This window comes from Diabrotica undecimpunctata, chromosome 5, assembly GCF_040954645.1.
Source record: "Diabrotica undecimpunctata isolate CICGRU chromosome 5, icDiaUnde3, whole genome shotgun sequence".
Taxonomy (NCBI): domain Eukaryota; kingdom Metazoa; phylum Arthropoda; class Insecta; order Coleoptera; family Chrysomelidae; genus Diabrotica; species Diabrotica undecimpunctata.
In genome coordinates this window covers 77,916,270-77,940,681 of record NC_092807.1, presented here as the reverse complement: position 1 = coordinate 77,940,681, position 24,412 = coordinate 77,916,270, and the positions used below count along the sequence as shown (strand labels likewise).

General features: G+C 33.8%; 1 protein-coding gene across 4 annotated transcripts in view; it reads right to left on the bottom strand.

Moving 5' to 3' along the window:
- Positions 1 to 24,412, bottom strand: part of LOC140441409 (sorting nexin-13-like) — a 1,016,720-nt gene that overhangs the window by 155,273 nt on the left and 837,035 nt on the right. The window contains exon 13 of one of the 4 annotated variants that reach the window (XM_072532123.1): positions 139 to 1,495. The exons of 1 other annotated variant lie outside the window; for it this stretch is intronic. In XM_072532123.1, coding sequence (XP_072388224.1) covers positions 1,275 to 1,495 — 221 coding nt within the window. In that variant the 3' untranslated portion in view covers positions 139 to 1,274. Of the gene's footprint in view, positions 1 to 138; positions 1,496 to 24,412 lie in introns of those variants that run through there. 2 more of the 4 variants (XM_072532119.1, XM_072532121.1) reach the window with 2 other exon arrangements.

Sequence of the window (24,412 nt, the reverse complement as noted above, 5' to 3'; positions counted from 1 at the left end):
ATATATATATATATATATATATATATATAATATATGTAATTACAATATTTTAATTTTATTTAATTTTGTAGGAATTATGATTGATAATAATTATTATTTTGATGTTTGATTTAGATCAGAAAGGCACTCGTTTCTGTTTATTATATTTTTTGTTGTTGATAACTAGTTTTCGATTGTTATATGGTTGCGTACAAAGTGGCGCCAAATATGAATATTTAAATTTTTTTGAATTTAGTCAGGAAATTTAATATTAGGGAATTATGGTATTAGTTTTCGTAAGACAGAATGAAATTATAAATATTGCTTAGTTTATCAATATCAGTTTCTTTATTAACGCATTGATATTTATTTATGCATACCATTTCTAAGAATTTTCTTATATTTAATTGGTTTTCACGTCTTAATATCATAGTTTCATTGAAATTAAATGAATGATTCTTATTAATTGCACGATCTATTAATGCACACGTATTTTTATTATTTCTAAGGTCACTTTTATGTAATATTAGTCTCCGTATTAGATTTCTAGATGTGTGTCCGATGTATGACTTATAACAATTTTCGCATGGTATTCTATAAACTACATTCGAGCTTTCCACAATGCTAATAGGTGATTTAGTTTTTGTATACAATGATGCTAATGTTTTAATATTTTTAGTTCCAATTTTAATCTGAGAATAGTTAGCAAAGACTTTAGTTAGTTTGGATGTTAATGTTGGTATGTAAGGTATATATTAATAGATCATACAATTAATAAGAATCATTCATTTAATTTCAATGAAACTAAGATATTAAGACTTGAAAACCAATGAAATAAAAGAGAATTCTTAGAAATGATATGCATAAATAAATATCAATGCCTTTATTAAAAAAACTGATATTGATAAACTAAGCAATATCTATAATTACATTCTATCTTACGAAAACTAATACATAGGTACTATAATTCCCTAATATTAAATTTCCTGACTAAAATCAAAAAAATATAAATATTCATATTTGGCGCCACTTTGTACGCAACCATATAACAATCGAAAACTAGTTATCAACAACAAAAAATATAAACAGAAACGAGGGTCTTTATTTTATAAATCAAACATCAAAATAATAATTATTATCAATCATGATTCCTACAAAATTAAATAAAATTGAAATATTGTAATATCATAAATAAAAATTTTAATGTAGGTAGTATGAAATTTTATATCTATACTATAATCTTATACCTATACTATAATGGTAAGAACCAAAAAACAATATACCTAGATAAATCATCAGCTAGATTTTTGAATATTAATCTGTTCGTTTTTCTTTGACTTAGAATATAGTTTAATAAACAACTTATTCATATCCTTCTCGGGAAACAAAGTAGACAGTATTCCCTCTAATAAAACATAGAGTAATCTACGATTTAATATTGGTCTTTGGAAAAGATCGAAAATTGTAAGTAAACCTCGCCTCGTCGTTTCTGATCCAATAATATGCTTCAATTCATCTAAAAAAAAACTAATGTTTAATGAAAAACTATTATTATCATTTCAGAGATATGGGCCATATATCTGACTGCAGCAAAAACTAAAGAAATTTATAATAGTAAAGACATTGGCCTTTTGGTGTATTACTATTCGGAAATATACATTAATAACGGAAAACCTGTTAGTGCGTTGGTTGTTCGGTTTTGGAAACAGACTATTTAACATTTTGAAAAGAAAATTCTCGACAATAACGTTAAAACATCGTATAATAAAGTAGTTGATCAAACAGCTAGAGGAATGAGTTGAAGGTGGTTTCAAAGTGGTTTCAAAATTTTTCTAAAAACAAATTTCAAAAATCTTTTTAGAAAACGAGCGACTGGGTAGAAAGGGCTTCTACTCAGTTGCTCTGATGAGTTCTGCTGGGACGAAATACCTATAAGCGAATTGTAGAGGCACTACATGTGAAATCAAGTCAACGGTCTTTTCTATATCTTTATTTACTCGTATTTTAAATATAAGAAACCAGTTCACGAAAGAGGTTCTTGTCTAGATAAACCAATATGTCGTGGAATGTAATTGTAGATTCTCCATGTCGTTACATTCATCGTCTGATTGCTTTGAAAATTGCAGAAGGCACAGATTTAGGCAAAAATCTAAATTTTGGTTTCGAACACTCAGAAATCTTCGGATTTCTTCTTTTTGTTCTAGAAATTTCTGAAATGATCAAAGTATGATCATTTCATATATTTCATGTTTTTTATTCTTTTTTATCCAATATCTACTTTATATAATGTATTTGTTTTTTATTTGAAATGGACCTAATCCTACTTCGTCAAATTTTTGTTCTATTTAGTTTAATTTATTTTTTACATATGCCCAATTTTCTTCTTTGAATTAATAGAATTTTCTGTTTTTGTCATACAGTTTTTTATTAAATTCATGATGTATCGAATTTTTATAGCCTATTTGTTTCTTTTGATAAATTTGTTGTCACGCACAGTTCTTCGGGAACAATCGGATCTGCTTTTCCAAAAAGAAAATATTCTGGAATATATCCGGTTACGGAGTGATTTGTTTTATTGTATTCATTTATACATTCTTCGGCTATTTTTACCCATGCTCTAATTATTCTAGTTTCACATTTTGTTTGCATCTTATTCTATTCACTAATCTTTAATTAAGTCTTTGATTTAAGCTAATGGCGAATGGGCAGTCTACTGCTGTAAAAATTAATTCAATAGTTAAATGTTTTATATGATTTCTAAATATTTTGGAATTAATTCCCGGATACTTATCTGTTAATAATGTTTTTATGGGGTTTTTATCTTGAATTTTGGCGATTAATTTCATGAAATTATCTGTCGTCTGATTTTTCAGTCGTCAGTAACTGCAAACGTATATTTGCTATAATCAAGTATCACAATTGTAGCAAGTGACTCATGTTTTAATGATTTTTTGTAGGCCAGTAAAATTGCACGTTTACCCTATAGAAAAAAAATATTTTTGTTTCGACAAAAGGAGAAAATTTAATTATTATTTTAATAAACAAATTAGTGGATTATTGCAGAATCTGTTTAATCTCTTAAAAATTGACAGACTCCCAAGTTTAATTATATATATACGAGGCTATATACGCAAATTACTCGTAAAATATAAATTGAAAAATAAACGAATTTTTGTTATTACGCTATTCGTTGTGGATAAAATATATACGAGGTTGATTAAAAATTACTCGTAAAATATAAATTGAGAAAATTTAAAAGTTCTTACGCTAATCATCGTCTATAAAATATATAAGGTTGATTAAAAATTACACACTTCTTCTCTTTGTCTGTCAACGTTAATTCATCTTCTTATTTTCGGCTGTCAATTCGTCTTCTTTTCGGCTGTCGCCATTGGTGTTCGTCGAGGCGTATCTTCGTCGAAGTGCCGGCAACGAACGACGTAATTTTTAGCAATAATCTGAAAGAATGCCAAAGCCACGATAACCTAAACTGCATAATGGTCCATCATTCGTACATGTATGCGCTGACAAATTTTCATCCTTTATAAAATATCGAAGCTCTGGTGTTCATGGGCTCTTAGGCTATAACGTTTTGTATTTTGAGAACGATTTCTGAATGAGAACGAAACGTCAAAATTAACCTATTTTAAAGTAAAATTGTAGCATATTCCAAATAAAAATATTAAATATTAAGTTAAGTTATTAATAAAAAATAGCTTTAGAACAATACTTTGTTACTAAGTTTCTGGAACAACTCAACTAATGACGAAGATGGTTAAATTGCTTCTATTTTCTCATATAATGGTTATAAGGTCTTTTTTACCCATTTTGATAAATTACATCACCATCTGAATCGAAATAAATCTACTTATCTTATCCTAATAAATTATCTTCTAATGCAATAGTAAATGTTTAATGTAAACTTTATTAAAAATTATACAACAATATATACAATTTATATACATTTTTCTATTATCATTTCTATAGCAACACAAATTTTCATTGATTTAATATTCATTGTTATCACTATTTTCCCTTGATCATCTTAAGTTCTTTGTTTATAAGAAGTTTAATATCATACTCTTATTCTTGCAACGAGGAAGAATCGCAGTTTGAATTCATACAAAAAGTGAATGCTATTTCCTACACTATTATTTTGACAATTGTGCCATACAATTTACAAATGCCAATAAAACTTCAATCATGCCACAGCCATGCCACCTAATACTATCTATGACGTACGGAACTGAATGTTGGGCAGTTCAAGAGAAAGATGAACAACGAATGCATGTGGCGAACATGAGAATGCTTGGATGGATGAGTGGAGTGACAGTGGAAACTTATTTAAAAATCCTTTATAAAAGGTATATAACTAAAACACCATTACGTCACTACACCTACACTAGTGACGTCATCCCTACACCATGTACGTTAAAAGATGGGTATTTTATAACAAAAATCGACCTGTTTCGGGATTTCCCTCAAAACTCGACGGTTCTCGAAATAATGATATTATTCCATAATTTAGCCGTTCACTGTATACCTTTTATAAAGGATTTTTAAATAAATTTTTGTGAAACATGGTACACAGCCAGCTAGAGGAACTTAGTTTTCTTGTAGAGAAAGCATTGGTTAAGATGGTTTGGTGACGTTCAACGTCGAGACGTTAACTACTTAATACGAAGAATTGCTGATCTACGGCTTCCTGGAAGGAGCAGGAGAGGAAGACAAAAGAAGGCGAAGAACTTGTGGAGTTTATTTTTGTTATTATATCATAAAAAAATTTAGTTTGTGTAAACAAATATTGTTTAAATGATTATACAGCTTTCAAATGAGAATATTTGTATTTAGGGGCGTTAAAAGATACGCGTTTGGTAAGTAAAACAAAAGTCTACAACATAGGAAAAAATATATACTTTTATTTTGGTATAAACAATTATATTTATTTATAACACAACTAAAGCATCTTTGGGATTTGGTAATACGTTATTTAGGTGTCTCTATTCGAGTTAAATAGAATAAATGAAGAAAATTAATAAAATGAAGAATATTGCTGCATTGGAAGCCCAGAAAATACATTTCCGAAAGAAAAAGGCATTATTTCAAAGATTACCATTCTATTGTTTATAACTTGGTGGCAAATGTCGGTCAACTTTGACCGGTTGTATCTCAGAAACTACTAACCGTAATTTGACTTTTTTCTTTTAGAAGAAGCGTCTTGCCTAATCTTTTCTAACTCTGTTTCCTGAATTTAATTTAAACTAATAGTTGCCGAGATATTATATTTGTTTATGAGCCAAAAAATTGGCAAACTTCTATATGGTCTAGTTTTTGTTATGCAAGATTTTAAAGAATTTCAATTTAAAGAAAATATTTAAATTGCAAAATTATTCTACAAAAACTATTAAATCTATTCTAATGAAATTTGGTGGACTGTTTGAATATGTATCTATATTATAAAGATTTTCTAGGTGAATATGAAGGTCCTAAGTGGAATCTAAGTTGTTCAAAAAAGGCTTGTTTTCCCCCTTTTTGTATTTATTTCGATTTTGCAGCAAGACTAATAAAACAATTTTAACCAGTCGTATCTTATAGAAAATTCAAATATTGCTATTTTATTTCGACTTTGTTCCAAAATGAATCGTTTTAATATAGGTTATGAGCAAGGAAAGTAGAATACAAAAGATGATTTTAGTAATTTTTAAATATTTTTTTTTTATTATTATTACCGACCTATTTGAGGTGGAGGATAAGTGGATTATTATTACTGAAGTTATCACACAACTTTTTCTAGAAAAATCCGAATGCCAGCTCTCACATCCAAGTGTGGTCGTTTTTTCACAGATCCGCTCTGATCTATAATGTACCTACATTAGCGCATTCACTTTAAAATAAAACCGTTACGTTCAATCCAACATTAAGACGTGTCTGTACCAATTGAAAATTTTGTAATACTGATAAGATAAGATAATAATTTAACGCAAAGATAACAATTTAATTATACGAACAGTAGCAGAACAAACGGTAATGTTACGACAGTCTGTAAGAAAGCACTAAAAATATCTCTAAAATGAAGATACTTCAAGAGCACTATAACGATAATTTGGTAGAAGAAGACAGTTTTGTGAAATCTGATCAAATCTGCCGAATATTAACCCTCTTATAACTGTCAAACTAGAAACTCAAACTAATGCAATAACTAATTTAATCTTACAAGAGGATCTTATACATTTTTAACAGTACGGTGCTTTAACAGTACCTCATTATTCCACTTTGGATTTTTGGGATACCTTAAATCGGTTGTTTTATAAAATACAACTCAATGATATTTATTTTATTGTTTTGACTTTTGTATTTATTTATTGTATTGTCAAGTGTTGGAACGGTGTTAACTAATTGTCTAACCAATTTCAATTGAAAGAAGCCTCAATAACATAATACTTTACCACCATAAGGTACATAACAGGTTGATAAACTGCGTTAGGCTTTCACGGCCATCGTCTAACTTGTTAAACTGTTTGTTCGGGCTGTTAGGCCGTTGTCTTCTGAGATTAGTTCTCGACGTTTCGCCAACACTAGAGGTTGGCATCTTCTGGAGATGTTACTGCTTCGCTTGTAACCTGAAAATGACGCTGTGTCACACACACACACACGCAGTGATCAACCCTGCCCCTAGGAACATGTGTATACCAATGTAAGAATGGGATCCACATGTCCGAAGATCAAACCGGTCACACTTCGCTAGTCGAAGTGGTACCTATCTGACCCCCAGGCTTTTCCACCACCCCTCCTCATCGTGTGACTTACGTGAGGAGGCTTATGATCTGAAATTTACTTAAGATGCCCTGGGTAATAGGACATCCTCGGTTTTTAGTGAATGTGGTTATGCCACCTAACTGTAGGGGTAGCCACATCTAGGCTTTTCTCCCTATTTACTTTACTGACTCTATTGATTTTACTCTAGCTTTACGTCGGGACTTGAGTCCCTAAAAAAAAGATAAAAGAGCGTGTGTTCCGACCATAGAGCCATCAGCCTGAGCTGATGACTCTATGTCCGGAAAAGAGTGTGTGCTCGGTCACTCAGCCGCCGATTTGGCAAAATAAATTTTGTTCTCCTCTCCGGCTGAGCACCCGAGAGGGGTCCGGCCACCAAGACCATGTATGCCGCACATGACCTCAGTGCTCGGATTTCGCGAGTAGATCTTTCATTCGATCTGCCTTAAGGGCCTAGTCCGCGGGGCGGTATATAGAAGGCCTGACGGGCTCCTTCTATGTTTGCTATATAAGGTAAATTTACGTGAAACGGTTTAATGAAAAGTATGAATATATCAATATGAATTTACGTTATTTAATCAGAAAACACTTTTTTTTTGTGGACTTCCTTGTGGCTTCGGGACTATAAAATGCCTGGGCAACAATTCTTTCCTTTTTTCCTTAATCCTATGTGTGTGCGTGTATTGGGGTGTGCATTCCCAAGTGTTTAATGCTCTCACACACCCCGGTGTATATTGGACTTATAATTACCTAAAAACCTAAAAAGAAAAGCGTACCCTCTCGCCAGAGTTTTTTTGGTGTGTTTTCTGAATGACTGCATTTCTTTGTTCGTTCTTCTTGCAACCATCTCATTCTTTATTTATTCGTTCGGGTTCTCCCTATATCGAGCTATCTGTTGTTTTGGTCTTCTATGTACCGTCCTTATGTTTTCATTGTAGTTAGTCAGCTCTCTTAACATTCTGCTTGGGTGGTTTCTTAGTCCGTTGAAAATTTCATATGCTCTCTCGTCTAGTGTGTGTAGGATTCTTGTTTGTCCTGAGTCTCTATATACGTATGTCAAGGGTACGTACCTTGGTATCTTGAGGGCATCTCTGACTATTTGATTCTGAGTGGTCTGTATCTTTTTCCTGTTTGTTTTACAGGTGTGTCCCCACGCTGCGGATGCATATGTTAGGACTGGCAGGATAATACTATTCGCAACCCTGATTTTGGTTTTAAATCGTAGTTTACTTTTCCTTCCTATAAGTGTTGAGAGCTGACTTTTCAACGCTTTGGCTTTGAGTACTTGCTGATTGATGTGCTCAGTGAACGTTAGCTTCTTGTCTAGATGTACCCCTAGGTATTTAGTCTGGTTGGTCCAGTCTACTGGGGTGTTTTCGATTGTAATTTCGCGATTTGGTACACTTCTTCTGTGACTAAACATTACAGCCTGTGTTTTGTCTGGATTTAGGGCTATTTTCCATTTCATGCACCATCTTTGGAATCTGTTTAGTGCTCTTTGCAGATGATTAGCTGCATGATCCGGGTTTCTCCAGCTAACAGCTATTGCTGTGTCGTCAGCGTAAAGATTCAACAGAGAGCCTGGCTCTTTTGGCGTGTCGGCCTTATAGATGGTGTACAGGTAAGGCGACAGCACCGCTCCCTGAGGCACACCCGCCTCCAGGGTCCCGACTTCAGATAGGGTTGCCCCTATTCGAACTCTGAACCTTCTGTTGGCAAGATATGACGCAAGGAGGCATGTCATCGCCTCACTGTAACCAAATTCATTCATTTTATAGATGAGTCCATGGTGCCAGACTCTGTCGAAGGCTTTGCTGACGTCCAGAAAAGCTGTAGCTGTGTACATTTTTTCATTAAATCCTTTGGTGATAAATTCTGTAAGTCGTAGTACCTGTAATTCACAGGAGTGTTCGCTTCTGAACCCGAATTGAGCCTCTGGTATGGTTCCTAGCATTTGTGATTCTTCATTGAGTCTTTTTAGTATGCCTCTTTCCGCTATCTTGCTTATAGATGATAATAAGCTGATAGGTCTGTAATTTTGCGGAAATGTGCCGTTTTTACCAGGTTTTGCAATCATTATTACGTGTGCCTCTTTCCACCTATCTGGGAAATATCGTAGTTTTAGCATGCTGTTTATTATGTTAGTGATATAAACAACAGCTTTTGTTGGTAGATTTTTCAGCGCCCTATTTGTGATGTGTAATACCTATTCTGCCCTTTTTCCTTCTAAGTCTTCTCGCTGCTCTTTCTACCTCTTCCTCAAAGTCTATGTCATTGTCGGGGTGTTCGTTGTTTCTACACGCCCTTTCTAATTCGTCCTTCATGACTTCGGCTTTGTCGATTTCCGTATGGACAATCCCGTTTACTCCGTGTAGGGGAGGTATGGGTTTCTTGTTCTTTCTGAGGATTTTAGATAACTTCCAGAAGGCGGATTTGTTAGGATTTAGCTCATCGATATAGGAGTTCCAGCTTTCATTTCTATGATTTTGAAGTTGTATTTTCACTTCCCTGTCTAGCTCATTTGCAATCCTTTTGTCTTCTACCGTTCTTGTGCGGTAGGCTCTTCTTCTTCTCCGGTTTTTCTCTTTGATTAGGTTTTGAAGTTCTATACTTATATCCCTGAATCTTCCTCCTTTTTGTCTTGTGATTGTTTTGGTTTTGGAGCTGGCATCGATAGCATTGTTTATTGCTTGTTCTAGTTTTATTACACTATCTTCTAGTTCTGTAATATTATTAATTGTTGGGATGTTACCGATGTTCTCGCTCACAATTCTTCTGAAGTTTGGCCAACTTGTCTTCTTTCTGTTGTGGGGCTGCAAATAGTTCAATTCTATTGCGCCCAGGGTCAGGACGATTAGGTTATGTGTCGAATCGCCTTCATTTAGAGAGTGTATCTTGTATTGTTGACCTACGTTGTGTAGGATTTCAATGTCAAGATACGTAGGGAGTTCTCCGTGGAAACATGTCGGTTCTGTTGGTCCGATGACATATGTGTTCGGTCTGTTCTCGAGATGGTTACAGAGATATCTTCCGTTTCGGTTGGTCGTCCTGTCAAACCAATTGGGAGATCTAGCACTTAGGTCTCCAATAATTATAGTTGGCTCTTCTGAGTTCAGTATTAGGCTCAAATCTTCGTTGAAAATCGGATCATGTGGTCTGACGTAAGCTGACACTATTTTTAGTGTTTCGTTGTTGGCCTTAAGTCGAATAATTGTGGCTTCCATTGTCACCAGTCCGTCTGGTGTTGGGATGTGCTCGTGTTCGAGTCCCTTTTTGACTAATATAGCTGTTCCTCCTGATAATGCTCTATGATCCGTTCTATAGATATCGTAGCCTGGAAATTTTGTTTTTTTTTCCTTTCCACTAGTTTGGTTTCTTGAAGGGCTACGATATCGAGCTCTAATCTGTTTATTATTTCATCCAGAAGGTTGATCTTTTTGAATATTCCGCCGGAATTCTATGACCCAATGCGTAGATCTTCGTTTTGGTTTGCTAACATTTACGGACGGCTTCTCCAAATGCAGTCATCATTTTTGTTGCTTTGTCCATCATGGACATCATTTCTATCATTTTGTTATTATACTCTGTATGGAAATTTGCGATAAGGGTAGCTGCGTCCTGTACCGACACTTCTTGTGGTTGTGCTGGAGCTTCTGTGGTGGTTTCAGCGGATTTTTTCGCTGCCTGTGCGTAGCTGACTCCTTTGTTGATTGGAGCGCTGTTTATGGGTCTTCCTACCGATCTTGTTGGGGCAGGTGTTTTCTTTTTGGGGGCCTTAGAGCATCCTCTATAATTTGCTGTGTGCGCTTCACCACAGTTTGCACATTTGGGGTCGGTTTCCCGGCTTTTCTCACAGTCGTTACTGATGTGGTTTTCTCCGCATTTTACACATCTGGATCTGCAATGGCAAGCCTTTGAGCTGTGATAGAACCCTTGACAGTTATAACACTGTAGGGTGTCTTTTGTGATTTTGAATTCATCCTCCACATAGATGCGCATGTAGCATATATCAGATATTTTTTTGATTTTTGCAACGTCTTCCTCTTTGAGGGTGACGATGAAATGTGGCAGTACTTTTTTATCAGCTTTTTTGGATATTATATTGATCACCCTTGTTGCTTCTATTCCTTTATTATATAGTTCGTCTTTAATTGCTACTGTGCTAGTAGTAGCAGATAGCCCTTTTATAATGACTCTTAGTTTATCGCTATTTATGGGATATGCGATGAATTCTACTTTTGGAGTGTGTTCTTCTAGGATGTGTACCATTCCTAGGTAATCTTTTCTAGTTTTTGTGTTAATAACAATCGATCTGCCTGATCGTGCAAACTTATTGACTGATATTATGCCTTGGTTGGCTGATCTCTGCAGGATTTTTTGGTGTTCTCCTACAGTTTTTAGGATTATCGCCGGTGGTTTCGGCTCTTTTACTGTAGGCTCCTCGCTTGCTTGCGGTGGGTCTTTTGGTACGTCGTTTTCTTTTTCAACTTGGCTATTTTTGCTCAAGTTATTTTGGGCAGTTTTCTTTTTCTGGCTTCTTTCATGAGCCTCTTTCGCAGCCTTGTTAAATTCGATTTCTTTCCGCTGATTTATTATCTGCGTCTGCTTTTCGGCGACGCTTATTTTTGTTTTTACACTACTGTCTGATTTCTCAGTAGTGGTGCCTGTCTTTTTTCCTTTTTTGTTTTGAACTTGTGTCCAACCTGCAGGTTCTTTGGTTGTTATGATTCTTTCCGGCTCTTTAGGCTTGCCCTTGCTACCGGATGACTTTGCGGGGGGAGGTGAACCGATTCCTAGTTCAACTAGCTTTACAACGTCGTTATCGAGGGAGGCTTTCCACGGGTCGATCTCCATTATTGACTCTTCTTTCTCCTTGGCTGCTGTTAATGCCATTATATGTTGTACAAGTTCTTGTATCTCCTTGTAATTTTCCTTATTTTCGTTTCTCAGCTCAGTCATCTGAGCGAGAAGGTCTTGGATTTGTTTATTCGCCTTTTCCTCGCGGATACGGCTTTCTTCTTTTAGGGATTTGATCTGTTCCGTCAGTACATTGACCGACCTTAAAAGCTCATTGGCCTTTTCCCTTTCCGCCATTTCTCTGGCCTTTTTCTTTACTTCTTCGTCTTCTGGAGAGTCTTCTTTGGGCCTTAGCCTTTTCATTTTCTTGCCGATTTCGGGCTCAGCTTCATTTTTGGAGACGTTGTCCACGACGGGTGGTGTCTCTACTACAGTTGGGGGCGGGGCTTCGCGCGAATCTGCGGTTGGGCTCGGCTCTTCGTCGATGGCGTCCATCGTATTAACATCGTCATCGGTGTCGATTTCGCTTTTTTCTTCTTTCGACTCGGGCAGATAGGAGTCATCGTCAGAAGATATCACGATTTCTATGTCATTGATCGCGGGATTAGTCGATTTAATAAATTTATTATATAGCTCGATCGAGCTATCAACAGAGGGGTTTGATGATTTGGCTAAATCATTCTCTTCTTCTTCTTGTGTTGTCACCTGCGTGACAACACTTTCTGGGGGGGGGGGGGGAATATCACTCATATTGGCGTAAGGCAGTGAACAAATAGTTCATAAGATATAAGAAATTCTACTTAGACGACTCTGTTTTTTTTCCACCGACTGACCGCTGTCAGTACGGCTTACTGGGTGCCGTCCCAGGTACCTCGCGGTAGTTCACTCCCTGTATTCACAGTGAGGGATCCTCTTCCTGTTTCTCACACCTCAGGAGCAGGGGCCGTTTCTGTCCGACCTTGTCAAATGTCAAGGCCTAACAGTGTCATCCCTGACGACACACTGAAGTGATCCCGAATTCTCCGCAAATGCAAAGCTATTATAGCCTCCGCGAGCAGCCTATAAAAACAGCTCCTCGACGGTTTAACTAGTAACAACCTCGCATCCGCTTTTCGCTAATACGTAGGACAAGTGCCTATGCCACACTCGGTGTCTTACCCACCGGGAGCTGAAAAGCTCCGTTGACAATAGGTCAGTCGCCCCCACCTAAGCACGCTTCTCTCTTGAGCACGTCCGTACTGTTCGACTGCTCGAGTCGAACAATGACGCTGCGTTGTACTACGGAGGCAATATTTATATTTCCCACTCGCCTCCCCTCCACTGGTTTCGGCTTAAGGGGGCGTGTCGTTGCTTATAATAGCTTTTCTTTCTTCGTGTTTGGCGGGAAGGATGTTTGTGGATTTTAATATTGGTATCCATGTCTTGTTAATTTTCAGTCCCTCTTCTATCCGATTAAAATTATTTGGATGCTTATATATTTCCATCGCTTCCCGATACAACCGTGGGTAGTACTGTATCGACGCGGTTCATCCCGGAAGACTGGTGAGTTTAGTTTAATATTAATTTTTATAACATTATTAATCTTAGCTCTAGGTTTAAATATATATATATATATATATATATATATATATATATATATATATATATATATATATATATATATATATATATATATATATATTGAAATGATATTGGACGTAGGAGGAAAAATAGTGTTTAAAAAATTAATTTATAAGTTATATACTAGAGAATTTTATAAAAATTATTTATATGAGGGTATTATTAAGAAATTAGCATATAATAAGTGTAAAAAGTTTTTTTTTATAATTATAATATATTTAAGTGAGCCATGTGCATAGGCAACCAGATATACCTACTTTGAATAAGTGTCATAAGTTACAGAAATTAATAATTACGAATATAAGTGGGGTTATAATAATATGTTGTTTAAAATGTGTAGTTTATTAAATTAGAGTGTTTAAGTTACTGATTTAAGTTTATATTCTGATCTGAAAAGCCTAAATGTCAACAAAATTCTCGATAGAAAAGAAAGGAATTCTCTAGAATACAGAATTTAACCTTTGTTTAAGGTAGAACGTTCTCGAATATGGTTATGTCTATGGACATAATCGAACATATACTGTTTCGAGAACATTCATATGGAGGAAATGGAACAATTCTAATAGGATTTCTTGCCAGATGATTCTGGAATATGGAAAAAGATATAAATACCCGGTGATTTGGATTCAAAGTTCAGTTACAGTTACTATGAGGCCAGTCAGTTAGTAAGAAAGTTAGTTAGAAGACAGACACATTTAGTTAGTGAAGTCAATTGTTGAGTAAGTTCAAGATAGTCAGTCAGAAGGTCCAGATGTTCAATATAATAAGTTTCATGAAGATTAAGAAACAGTATAAAGATAATATTATTGAAGATTAAAAATTATGTTATGTAAAAATGGTAATTGGATAATGGAAGAAAGTATCAATTGAAAATTAAAATTATATAATATTTGGTGATTGGAGATTGGTGTATTAAAAAGAAGAATAAATATAAATACAGTTAAGCAGAAAAATATTTTAAATTGGTGGAAGCTGATAATTGGAAAAAGTAATTTCACAAAAACAAGGATAACCGAGGCTGAGAACGAAGACATTGAGTGGTGATTAAAATCTTTATTTTGGAGAACATTTTCATTTAGGCATTCAGTGAAAGAAAGGTACAAAATTTTGTTAATATAATTTAGTTAGTGTCATAATTATTTCAATTTTAAAGATAGTTTGTTCAAATTTTACATTGTCTATATAATTTAATTAGTTTCATAAGAATTTCAATTTAAAGATAGTTTATTTTAAATTTTGCATTGGTTATGTTAGATATATATATGTGTTTCATAATAGATATAATAAAGATAATTTAAAAAAGTGCTTACAAACTAATTCTTTGAGAACCGCGATAAAAACCCTATATATATATATATATATATATATATATATATATATATATATATATATATATATATATATATATATATATATATATATATGTATATATATATATATATATATATATATATGTATATATATATATATATATATATATATATATATATATATATATATATATACATCCTACTATCATTTTCGCATCGATACATTATGCTTTTACCATCAATTTAGCATCGTCTTGCAAAGTAGCATCTGTATATCGACGCTACTTTACAAGACCTTAATAACTTTTTTCCTGTACCTGTTACAAGAATTTTAACCATCTCATTGATTCGAGTTTTGATACCGTGTTGGTATTTTAAAATATCTGCTTTCTCTCTTTATCCCTTACTGAGTTATATAAGTTTATTCCAGAAAATGTTTGAGTCTAAAATGATGGTACAGTGAAAATATTATATATATTTAGTTCAGGGTTTTACCGTTTACTCGCTGCCATTATATACATGAAAATGTATATCCCACTTTCATTATCAATCATTTTAGCATCAGAAATTTGGCATCGCTGTTGAATATAATATTACCCACAACGAAATAGTAAATTTAAGAATATATATATATTTTTTTCACCCACAAATCATTCTGGCATCATGTTTAGTTAAAAGTAACGGGTTATTATATATTGCAACTACCTATTGTATCTTCGCTCCAATTGGTCCAGTCGCGACGTACAGCCCCTCAAATGATAGGATTTAACCAATAAAATACAATAAGACAGAAAAATCAAATATAGCAGCATGTCAAAAAGGCTTTAATTATATATCTTTGTTTCTATAAGTCCAATCGTGACGTACAGTATCTCAAATGACAGGATTTAACCAACTGAAAACAATGAAATAAAAAAATTAAATACAGCAACATGTCAAAAGGGCCGTAGTCACGTATCTTCGGTTCTATTAGTCCAATCGTGACGTATAGTACCTCTAATGATAGGATTTAACATAAAGAATACAATGGGATAGAAATATCAAATGCAGAGCGATGTCAAAAGGGCCTTAGTTGTGTATCTTTAGTTCTATTAGTCCAATCATGACGTGCAGTACCTCAAATGAAAGGATTTAACAAATAAAATACAATAAGGTATAGGAATTAAATGGAGTAGCATGTCAAAATGGCCGTAGTTATGTATCTTCGGTCCTACTAGTCCAATCGTGACGTACGATACCTCAAATGATACCACTTAACCAATAGAATACAATGACATAGAAATCAAATACAGCATCACGTCAAAAGGGCCTTAGTTACGTATCTTCGTTTTTAGTGGCCCAATCATAACGTGCAGTACCGCAAATGACAGGATTTAACCAATCGAATACAATAAGATAGAAATGTAAAATACATCAGCTTGTCAAAAGGGCCTTAGTTATGTATCTGCGGTCTTATTAGTAAAATCGTGACGTTTCGTACCTCAAATAATAGAATTTAACTAATAGAATACTATGAGATATAAAACTTAAATAGAGTAGCCTGGCAAAAGGCTTTTGACAAAATCTGACATAACAAAATGCTAGAAATATTGGAAACAGCGGGATTGATCGATAAAGATCTACGAATAATTACAAATCTATACTGGCATCAAGTGGCAATAATAAAGGTTGAACAAGAACTGTCGGATGAAATAAATATAAAAAGAATAGTGAGACAAGGCTGTATATTGTCGCCTTTACTTTTTAACTTATATTCGGAGGAAATATTTAAGGAAGCCTTAATGGAGACAACCGAAGACAAACATAATTATATACAGGATGACGGAATAAAAGTTGGAGATGCCACACTGGACAGAGTAGAGAAACTCGTGTATCTCGGCAGTAATATCAATGAGAGCTGGGATCCAACCGCAGAAATTAAAAGCCGACTAGACAAGCCCGAGCTGCCTTTGTAAAAATGAGAAACGTACTTTGCAGTCACGATCTTAGTATTGACCTTAGAGTTCGAGTGACATTTGCTACATCTTTCCTGTCCTGCTGTATGGAATGGAAGCGTGGACTCTAACTGAGGCTATACAGTTATATTATATTATAGGGCTGTGGGTATACAGACGACTACTGAAAATAAGCTGGGTCGACAGAGTTAGAAATGAGGAGGTCCTTAGACGGCTGAACCAAACTACACAACTGGTTAATATAATAAAGAAACGCAAGCTGGAATACTTAGGTCATATTATGAGACACCCTGAAAAATATAATCTTTTACATCTGATCATTCAGGGAAAGATCCAAGGTAATCGTGGTCCTGGTAGAAGAAGAACATCATGGCTGAAAAATCTAAGGCAATGGTATGAAAAATCAACTACATCGTTATTTAGAGCTGCTGTCAATACAGTCACGATGGCAAATATGGTAGCCAACATGATATCCAACGATCGATAACGGTCATGGAACTAGAAGACGAAGAAGTCTGGCAAAAGGGCTTTAGTTATGTATCTTCGATCCTATTTGTCCAATTGTGACGTACAGTACCTCAAATGGTATCATTTAACCAATAGAGTACTACGACGTAGAAATCAAATACATCAACACGTCAAAACGACCTTAGGTATATATCTTTGCTCCTATATATGTTATGTCAAAAGAGCCTTAGTTGCGTATCTCCGGTCCTATAGGTCTAATCATGACATGAAGCCTAAAATGATAGGATTTAACCGAGATAATACGATGGTAGAGAGAAATTAAACATGGCGGCATCTAATAACACCTTAAACTGGCAGCAATAAAACGAATTAACGCACAGAGATGTGTGGCATATTACGTGACAGGATTTAGCGAATACCATACAATTACGTCATACATCTCTTTGCATACGTCCACTTTTAGTTAACTACTTAGTATCTATTCAGTACTTTGCTTTACGGTGTTGAGGCATGGACTCTTAAACAGAAGAATGTTAAAAATCTTGAAAGCTTTGAGATGTGGTGCTACCGCCGTATACTAAAAATAAGTTGGGTGGATATAATTACAAATGAAGAGGTATTAGAAGTTATTCACCGGTCACCGCCTTTTCTGTAAATGGAGTGAATATTGTTTTCCATTTAATATTTTTTCTCAGTTGAATAATTCCTGCTGGTATTTGGTCTAAGCTTACTTCTTTTCCCCATTCAAGCTGTTTCATAGCTAATTCTACTTCCTCTTTATAGTGCCCTGTTCACCTGTTTTGGTAATTTCGGACTATTTCATCTCTTATAACATAAAACAGTTGTTTCAGATATCTTTATCGCGTTTCCTTTTTTTATGGATGAATATTCTGCCGTTTTCATCTTCTACTATTTCATATGGAGCTACACGATTAACAATTCCAAATCAAGAAAACATAAATAACACTTCGAATTATATTATACAACTAATAGTCCAAAAATGAAGAGCAAGAGGTAGATGGCCAAGAAGCCGAAATCTTAATGACGAACACAAATATAATCGACTAATCAGACAATTAAGATCAGCGCTACATGATGAAGGCAATGCCACATTTGAACACTACATTAGTACATTGTCTAAAGAAGATCATTAAGTATGAATAGCAACAAAAACACTTAAAGAGACCTGAACAACACAACTCACCATTTAAGAAAGATGACGTTAGTTGAGGAAGATCAGACCAGGAAAAAATGTCAACATTTTCAGAATACCACATAATAATAGTCAAGCAATAGAACACTGAAAACTTTTATTTTTAACTGTACGCCCATGAATGACTTACCATTTTTTAAATAACACTTAATATTGCACTTGTTTATTGTATTTTTTTCATCTTTCAAGATAATTCTTATAGGGATATATGTATTTATAACATACGGTCTTATGGTCTTATTACGGCTTTAAGATTATTCGACCCAAATGTATCTTGTACCGCACTGCTAATTGAGAATTATGTTTGTAATGCGATAAGAGGTCCGGATATACGAGACACCAGTGACTCATGCCGCACTGATAAAAATCCGACAGGAATCTGTATTTCTATAAAAAAAAATATGTAGATTAATTTGTTTTGTTTATTAATTTAGTTTAGTTTGAACAAGACTTGCAGTAAAAGATTTTTCTAAATATAGAATGTAAACCATATTCCCAATGCTTTGTGAAAGAGAACCAGTTTATAATATACCGGACGACGAAGGACTTCAACATCTAATTAATAGGATTACCACAATGTGTGATGAATATGGCCTTAAGCTAAACACCGCAAAGACAAAGGTGATGGTCGTCAGTAAAACGCCAACACAACCGGAAGTGGTAACAGCTTATGGTGAACAACTGGAGAGAACTAACAGTATCACTTACCTTGGTTGTAATCTAAATGAGAACTGGGACATGAGCAAAGAAATTAGAATACGGATAGAGAAGGCCAGAGCTGCATTCTTTAAGATGAAGAATCTGTTATGTGGAAACAATATTACTTTAAGTCTGAAAATTTGATTAGTGAGATGTTATGTGTTCCCTACTCTTTTGTATGGTGTCGAAGGTTGGACTTTGACGGATACACTTCTCAAGAAACTGGAAGCCTTTGAAATCTGGGTGTATCGGAGAACCCTACGAATAAGTTGGGTGGATAGAGTTCGTAACGAAGTTGTTTTGCATCGGATGGGAAAAGTTACGGAAATCGTCAAAACAGTTAAAAATCGCAAACTTGAATATTTTGGCCATGTTATGCGCCACCCAGAGAGATATAATATACTCCATTTAATAATACAAGGCAAGGTAGACGGAAGAAGAGGGCCAGGTCGAAGAAGAACGTCATGGCTTAGAAACCTGAGAGATTGGCTTAACAGATCCTCTGCATCTCTTTTCCGAGCTGCCGTCAACAAAATTACTATAGCCAATTTGATAGCCAACGCTCGATAATCGAGCTCGGCACATGTAGAAGAAAAAAAGGACGACGTAATAACACCTTATTTTAGAATATTGGTCGATGAATTGAAATCATTGTTCAAGAAACGAATTATTCATGTGCAGATGTTTTACTATAAAAACATGTAGAACCAAAATCTCGATTAAAAAAGTTGCAACCAGTTACTCAGGATGGAACTTAACCCCATTATTGATTTTACAAGTGATAAAATGGGTCGACAAAAAACCAGTTTTATTCCTTACATCATTTAAACATAATAGTTGTATCTTGGTTTAATCAAATGAAAAGAAAAATTATACACAAGTACTAAAACCACAAACTATTCTCGATTATAACTTGGTGAAAAAGAGTGTTGATTTTAGTGATCAAGTGGCTTCTTACCAAAGCCCAATACGCAAAATTCTGAAGTGGTACCGAAAAGTGGCAGTGAAATTAATATTTAATACCTGATTTAATACCACAGTAGTCAATGCTTAGTTGCTAAATAACAGAAAACGTAAAAAAGTGACAACCTATCCTTGAGTTCAGACTGGAGTTCGCGAAGGCATTTGCAAATAAAGAAATGTTGTAACCTTCACGACAAGTTACATCCAAAAATACCATCTCAGGCAAAGCGATGTAGATAATACAAAGAGAAGAAAGTGTACAAGATGTTACAAATTTTTAAGAAGAAGCATGATTAGTAGAAAGGCCGATACAAAAGTTAAAAAAGTTAAAACATACTCTGAAGAATGTGATGGTAAAACTGCAATATGTCTAGTGTGCTTTATTGAATCACATTAAAAAACAATTTTACTTATACAGGAACTATTATTGAGTAAAAACGTATTGTGCCTCAAGTGGCCTTATAATATTGGATAAGTTGATAGTTTCTAGTAGAACGTTTTTATTGTTAATTACCTCCGTAAAAGTGAGTTACAGTATTTATAAAAAAATGGATGTAAATAATATACCTTCGACATCTAAAAAAGCTAGATTTGAACATAAACGTAGATTGACCACTGCTGAATTACAATCATTGTTAGAAGCATCTCGCGAGGACAATGTAGATTAAACGAATGGTGGAAGTGACCCTGATTGACTCTGATGAAATATTTGCACAAAGTCGTTCAGAAAAATCGAGGATTGCGTTTTGGAAAGAGACAACACAAACAGAATTTAAGACTTTTCTCGGGCTTATGTTCCATATGGGTACAATTAAGATGAACCGTCTGAATGACTACTGAAAAAGTATGGGTAACTTCTATAATAGTGTTGACTTGACTAGAGAATTGATCATAGCCCATATTAAGAAATAACCGAATAGACAATCCTCACTTGTCAAAGAAACTAAAAAAACGTGAAGTGGTCTAAAAACTAAAAAGTCCCCTATTCAAACTGGTTTTTAATAAAAAATTTAATAATATGTTAAAGTTTTTTTAATATACCCTAAAACTGAAAGCGCAAAGAATCGATTGCAAGTTACAAAATACTTGTAGTCATACTGTTTGGACAAGTACAGTTGTTTAAATAATCGGTTTCTGTGATAAACAAATTGAATAAATTGTAAAATATTTTTTGATCTGCTTGATATTTAGCACACTTTAATAACTCATCAATTGCCATAATTTCAAGTAGCTATATTACCTGTCGTTAGGCAAAAAACAAAGTTATTAACATTTATAAATTACTACAAACATAATATCTTACAGTTTACGGTTTTTTCGTTTTTTCTTATCTCAATTATTTATGTATTTAAATTTGGTATTTGTCTACATAAAAAACTTTTTATGGTCTACAACATTTATTTGAATTGTTTTTCTTTAGAATGTATACAAAACGTTTTATAAGCAAACAATTATTTTCTTTTTGCCTTTTAAGATTGTTTAAAAAAACAAAGCAAAATCAACTTTAGTCAACTCAGTCTTTACGAATTTTTCGTCGGCTACCCCTAATACTATTTAGAATTTATATTTCTGTATAAGATTTTTTTAAACTATTTAGCGAGGTTCTCATTAAAAATGTAATTCTCATCACAATCACAACCAATATTTTTGACTTAATCCCATAAAAACCTAATATTTATCTTAAACTATTCACTGATAGCTTCGATAAAACAGGTTGGAAATTAAAATATGTAAAATATTCCCCGACACAACTCTCTGGGAAAAAATATCTAAATAAATAGATATAACAACTGAACATTGATATAAAAAAAACCTGTTAGTTGACCCCAGCCGGCTGGCAGGTAGATTCAATGTCTTTATTATTTGAACTTGACCGACCGACCAAACCGATCGATATTTTTATGTTTTCAAATATAATTTTAAGTATTAATACTGGCAACATCTATTGGCTTTAAAATGATACCAAATACAATAATTTTACCTCCCGAGGTTACAATGATGGTTTGATGTAAAAAATTTAATATATAAAAAAATCGGATTATTGAAAAACCGACAACGGTGCCAAGCCTACAAAGGTGCTCTAAACGAACATACACGACTTATAAATAGGAAATGATAGCATTTCTTGGTGATGCTAAACTACTGCAACGTGAAAAGAGCTCTAAATGATAGCGGGATGTATATATATATATATATATATATATATATATATATATATATATATATATATATATATATATATATATATATATATATATATATATATATATATATGTATATATATATATGTATATGTATATATATATATATATATATATATATATATATATATATATATATATATATATATATGTATATATATATATGTATACATATATATATATATATATATATATATATATATATATATATATATATATATATATATATCTACGGCATTAAGTGAACTCCGCCCATGTTAAAATTCAGGTTCAATTGAGCTCCGTGGTCAAGTGGATACCGATATACGGAGCTCACTTGACAATTCCGTAATATTGGTTCAGTCGATTCATCAACATGTCGAGTTTAATAATTTATAAAAATTTTATGGAGTCCGTAAATACCCCTGTATCATAAATGTATATCGCTTAGTTCACGTGTATATATTATAGGGGTCGTTCAGATCTTCTTCATTGTATATTTGAACCATACGTTTATCGGTTTAAGTAAGCTCTGAGAGTTTGGCAACTGTGCGATTATACCGTATATTTTCAACATATACCCTGAACGGTTTATATGGGCTCCTTATTTTTATCTACTGTTTGTAGACAGTGGAATGTCATACGCATTACACTGTGTAACAGAGGATATCATATTACCTGGTATAACTAAGTACTAAAATGTAACTGGTTCTTTAAAAAACAGGTATGTAGATACAAAAGGATTTTGAGCTTATTATTGAATGGAATGTTCGCTTGCATAGAAAATTTTATTTTTTCTCTATTTTTAAAGATGTTGTTTTTTATTTAATATAATTTTATTAGTTAATGCCGAACTTGATGTTTTTTTTAATTACAGAAATTTCGTAATATATTTTGTTTACGTGAGTATGTCTTTGTACATTTTATGTAAGCATCTGATTAATAAAAACTACTTTTATTTTATCCAATCTTCTGCGATATATTGTATAAAGCTTTTTTAATATTTTAGTTCTGGTCTTATTTGTGTACTACATATGATATCTCGATAAAAGGCTATCTCAAAATAAATATGGTTAAGTGCTACAATAGATATTTTTGTGTTAAAATGGGTAGTAGTGTGCACAAAAAGAAAGAATGGTTAATTTGTCTAACAAGGTATATTCGGCAGCAGAAGCATATAGTACAAGCGTCTATGTTTTGAGGGCGAAAGGACGTGCGCCTCATTTTTAGCTGACAAGCTTCCGAAGAATATTATTTCTGGTCCTCAATTTACCTTTTAGTTTTAAACAATAATCTGTGACTGACCAGGTGTGATACAAACTATTTTCAAGGAATTTATAGGAAGTCTACAGTTCAATGATTTTATGACAAGATTGGATGTTCAGTTTTGTGAAAACGTCTATGTTGAGGAAATTGAAGGAACACCCACGAGTTTTTCAGGGGTTTTGGCTGAAAATTGATTCATAGTTTATTTTTATTGTGCAATATTAGGTGTCTCGTCTATATAATAGAAGTCCTAGTATCTACCGGTATGGATCGTTTGTTTGTGTAAATGTTATACAGTGTAGGTGCCTTTATGCTACCCCAAGCGAGACCGTTCTTCATCTGCTATTCTTACCAGTGAGTGATACAAAAAATATTCTGTTATGTTGGCATACGCAGACAATGTAAGTGAGCTTGTTATCTAAGGGGATATCATATAGTTTTTGGAGAAATATTCTGTAATTTAAGGTGTCGTAAGCGGCATTTAGATTGAAAAATACCACCCCTGATACCGGATATTTTTCGTACCCGGTCTTTTTTTTGCCAGGTTTAAGCAAGGTAACAACTTTGGCTTGTCTCTAAATTTTGGGTATCTCCATAATTTGAATATAGTTGTTCATCATCCGGATAAGCCATTGTAGAGTGTTTTTGGTCCAGGTTTCTTAACAAGCTCTGTGCTCGAATCCTCAATGTCGGTAGTTGTATTATTTTTCATTAAATATGTAGATGGTGGATCCAAGCTCAACATCGTTAAAAGGTTCTCTCGGCTGACTGGTTTTGTCCTTTCTAACTTTAAGTTATTCTTTGCTTCTTTTCTGACAGAAATAGCATGTCTATATCTATGATGTGGTTTTCAGCGATCAGCTATATACCAAATACCCTAGGTTAGGCCCTATATGTGTTTCCTGCACTAGAAGTAAGTTACATTCGTGTTTAGCTCATATGTCTGATAAGTTTAAGTAAAGTAAAGTTTCTTGATCTCTAGATATACCCTTAACAGTTATAGACATATGTTATTAGAATATTTGGTCCTAAAAAGGACCAATTTGACAAAATCATATTAAAGGGGTGACTGAAGAATTAGCCGATTAATTAATTCATCATTACCCGGGATATGCCCGATTGCGGTGATCTTATTAGTACTTTAATCTTCCTTAACACTCGTTCTTTGAATCCCATAAGTAATGCCTA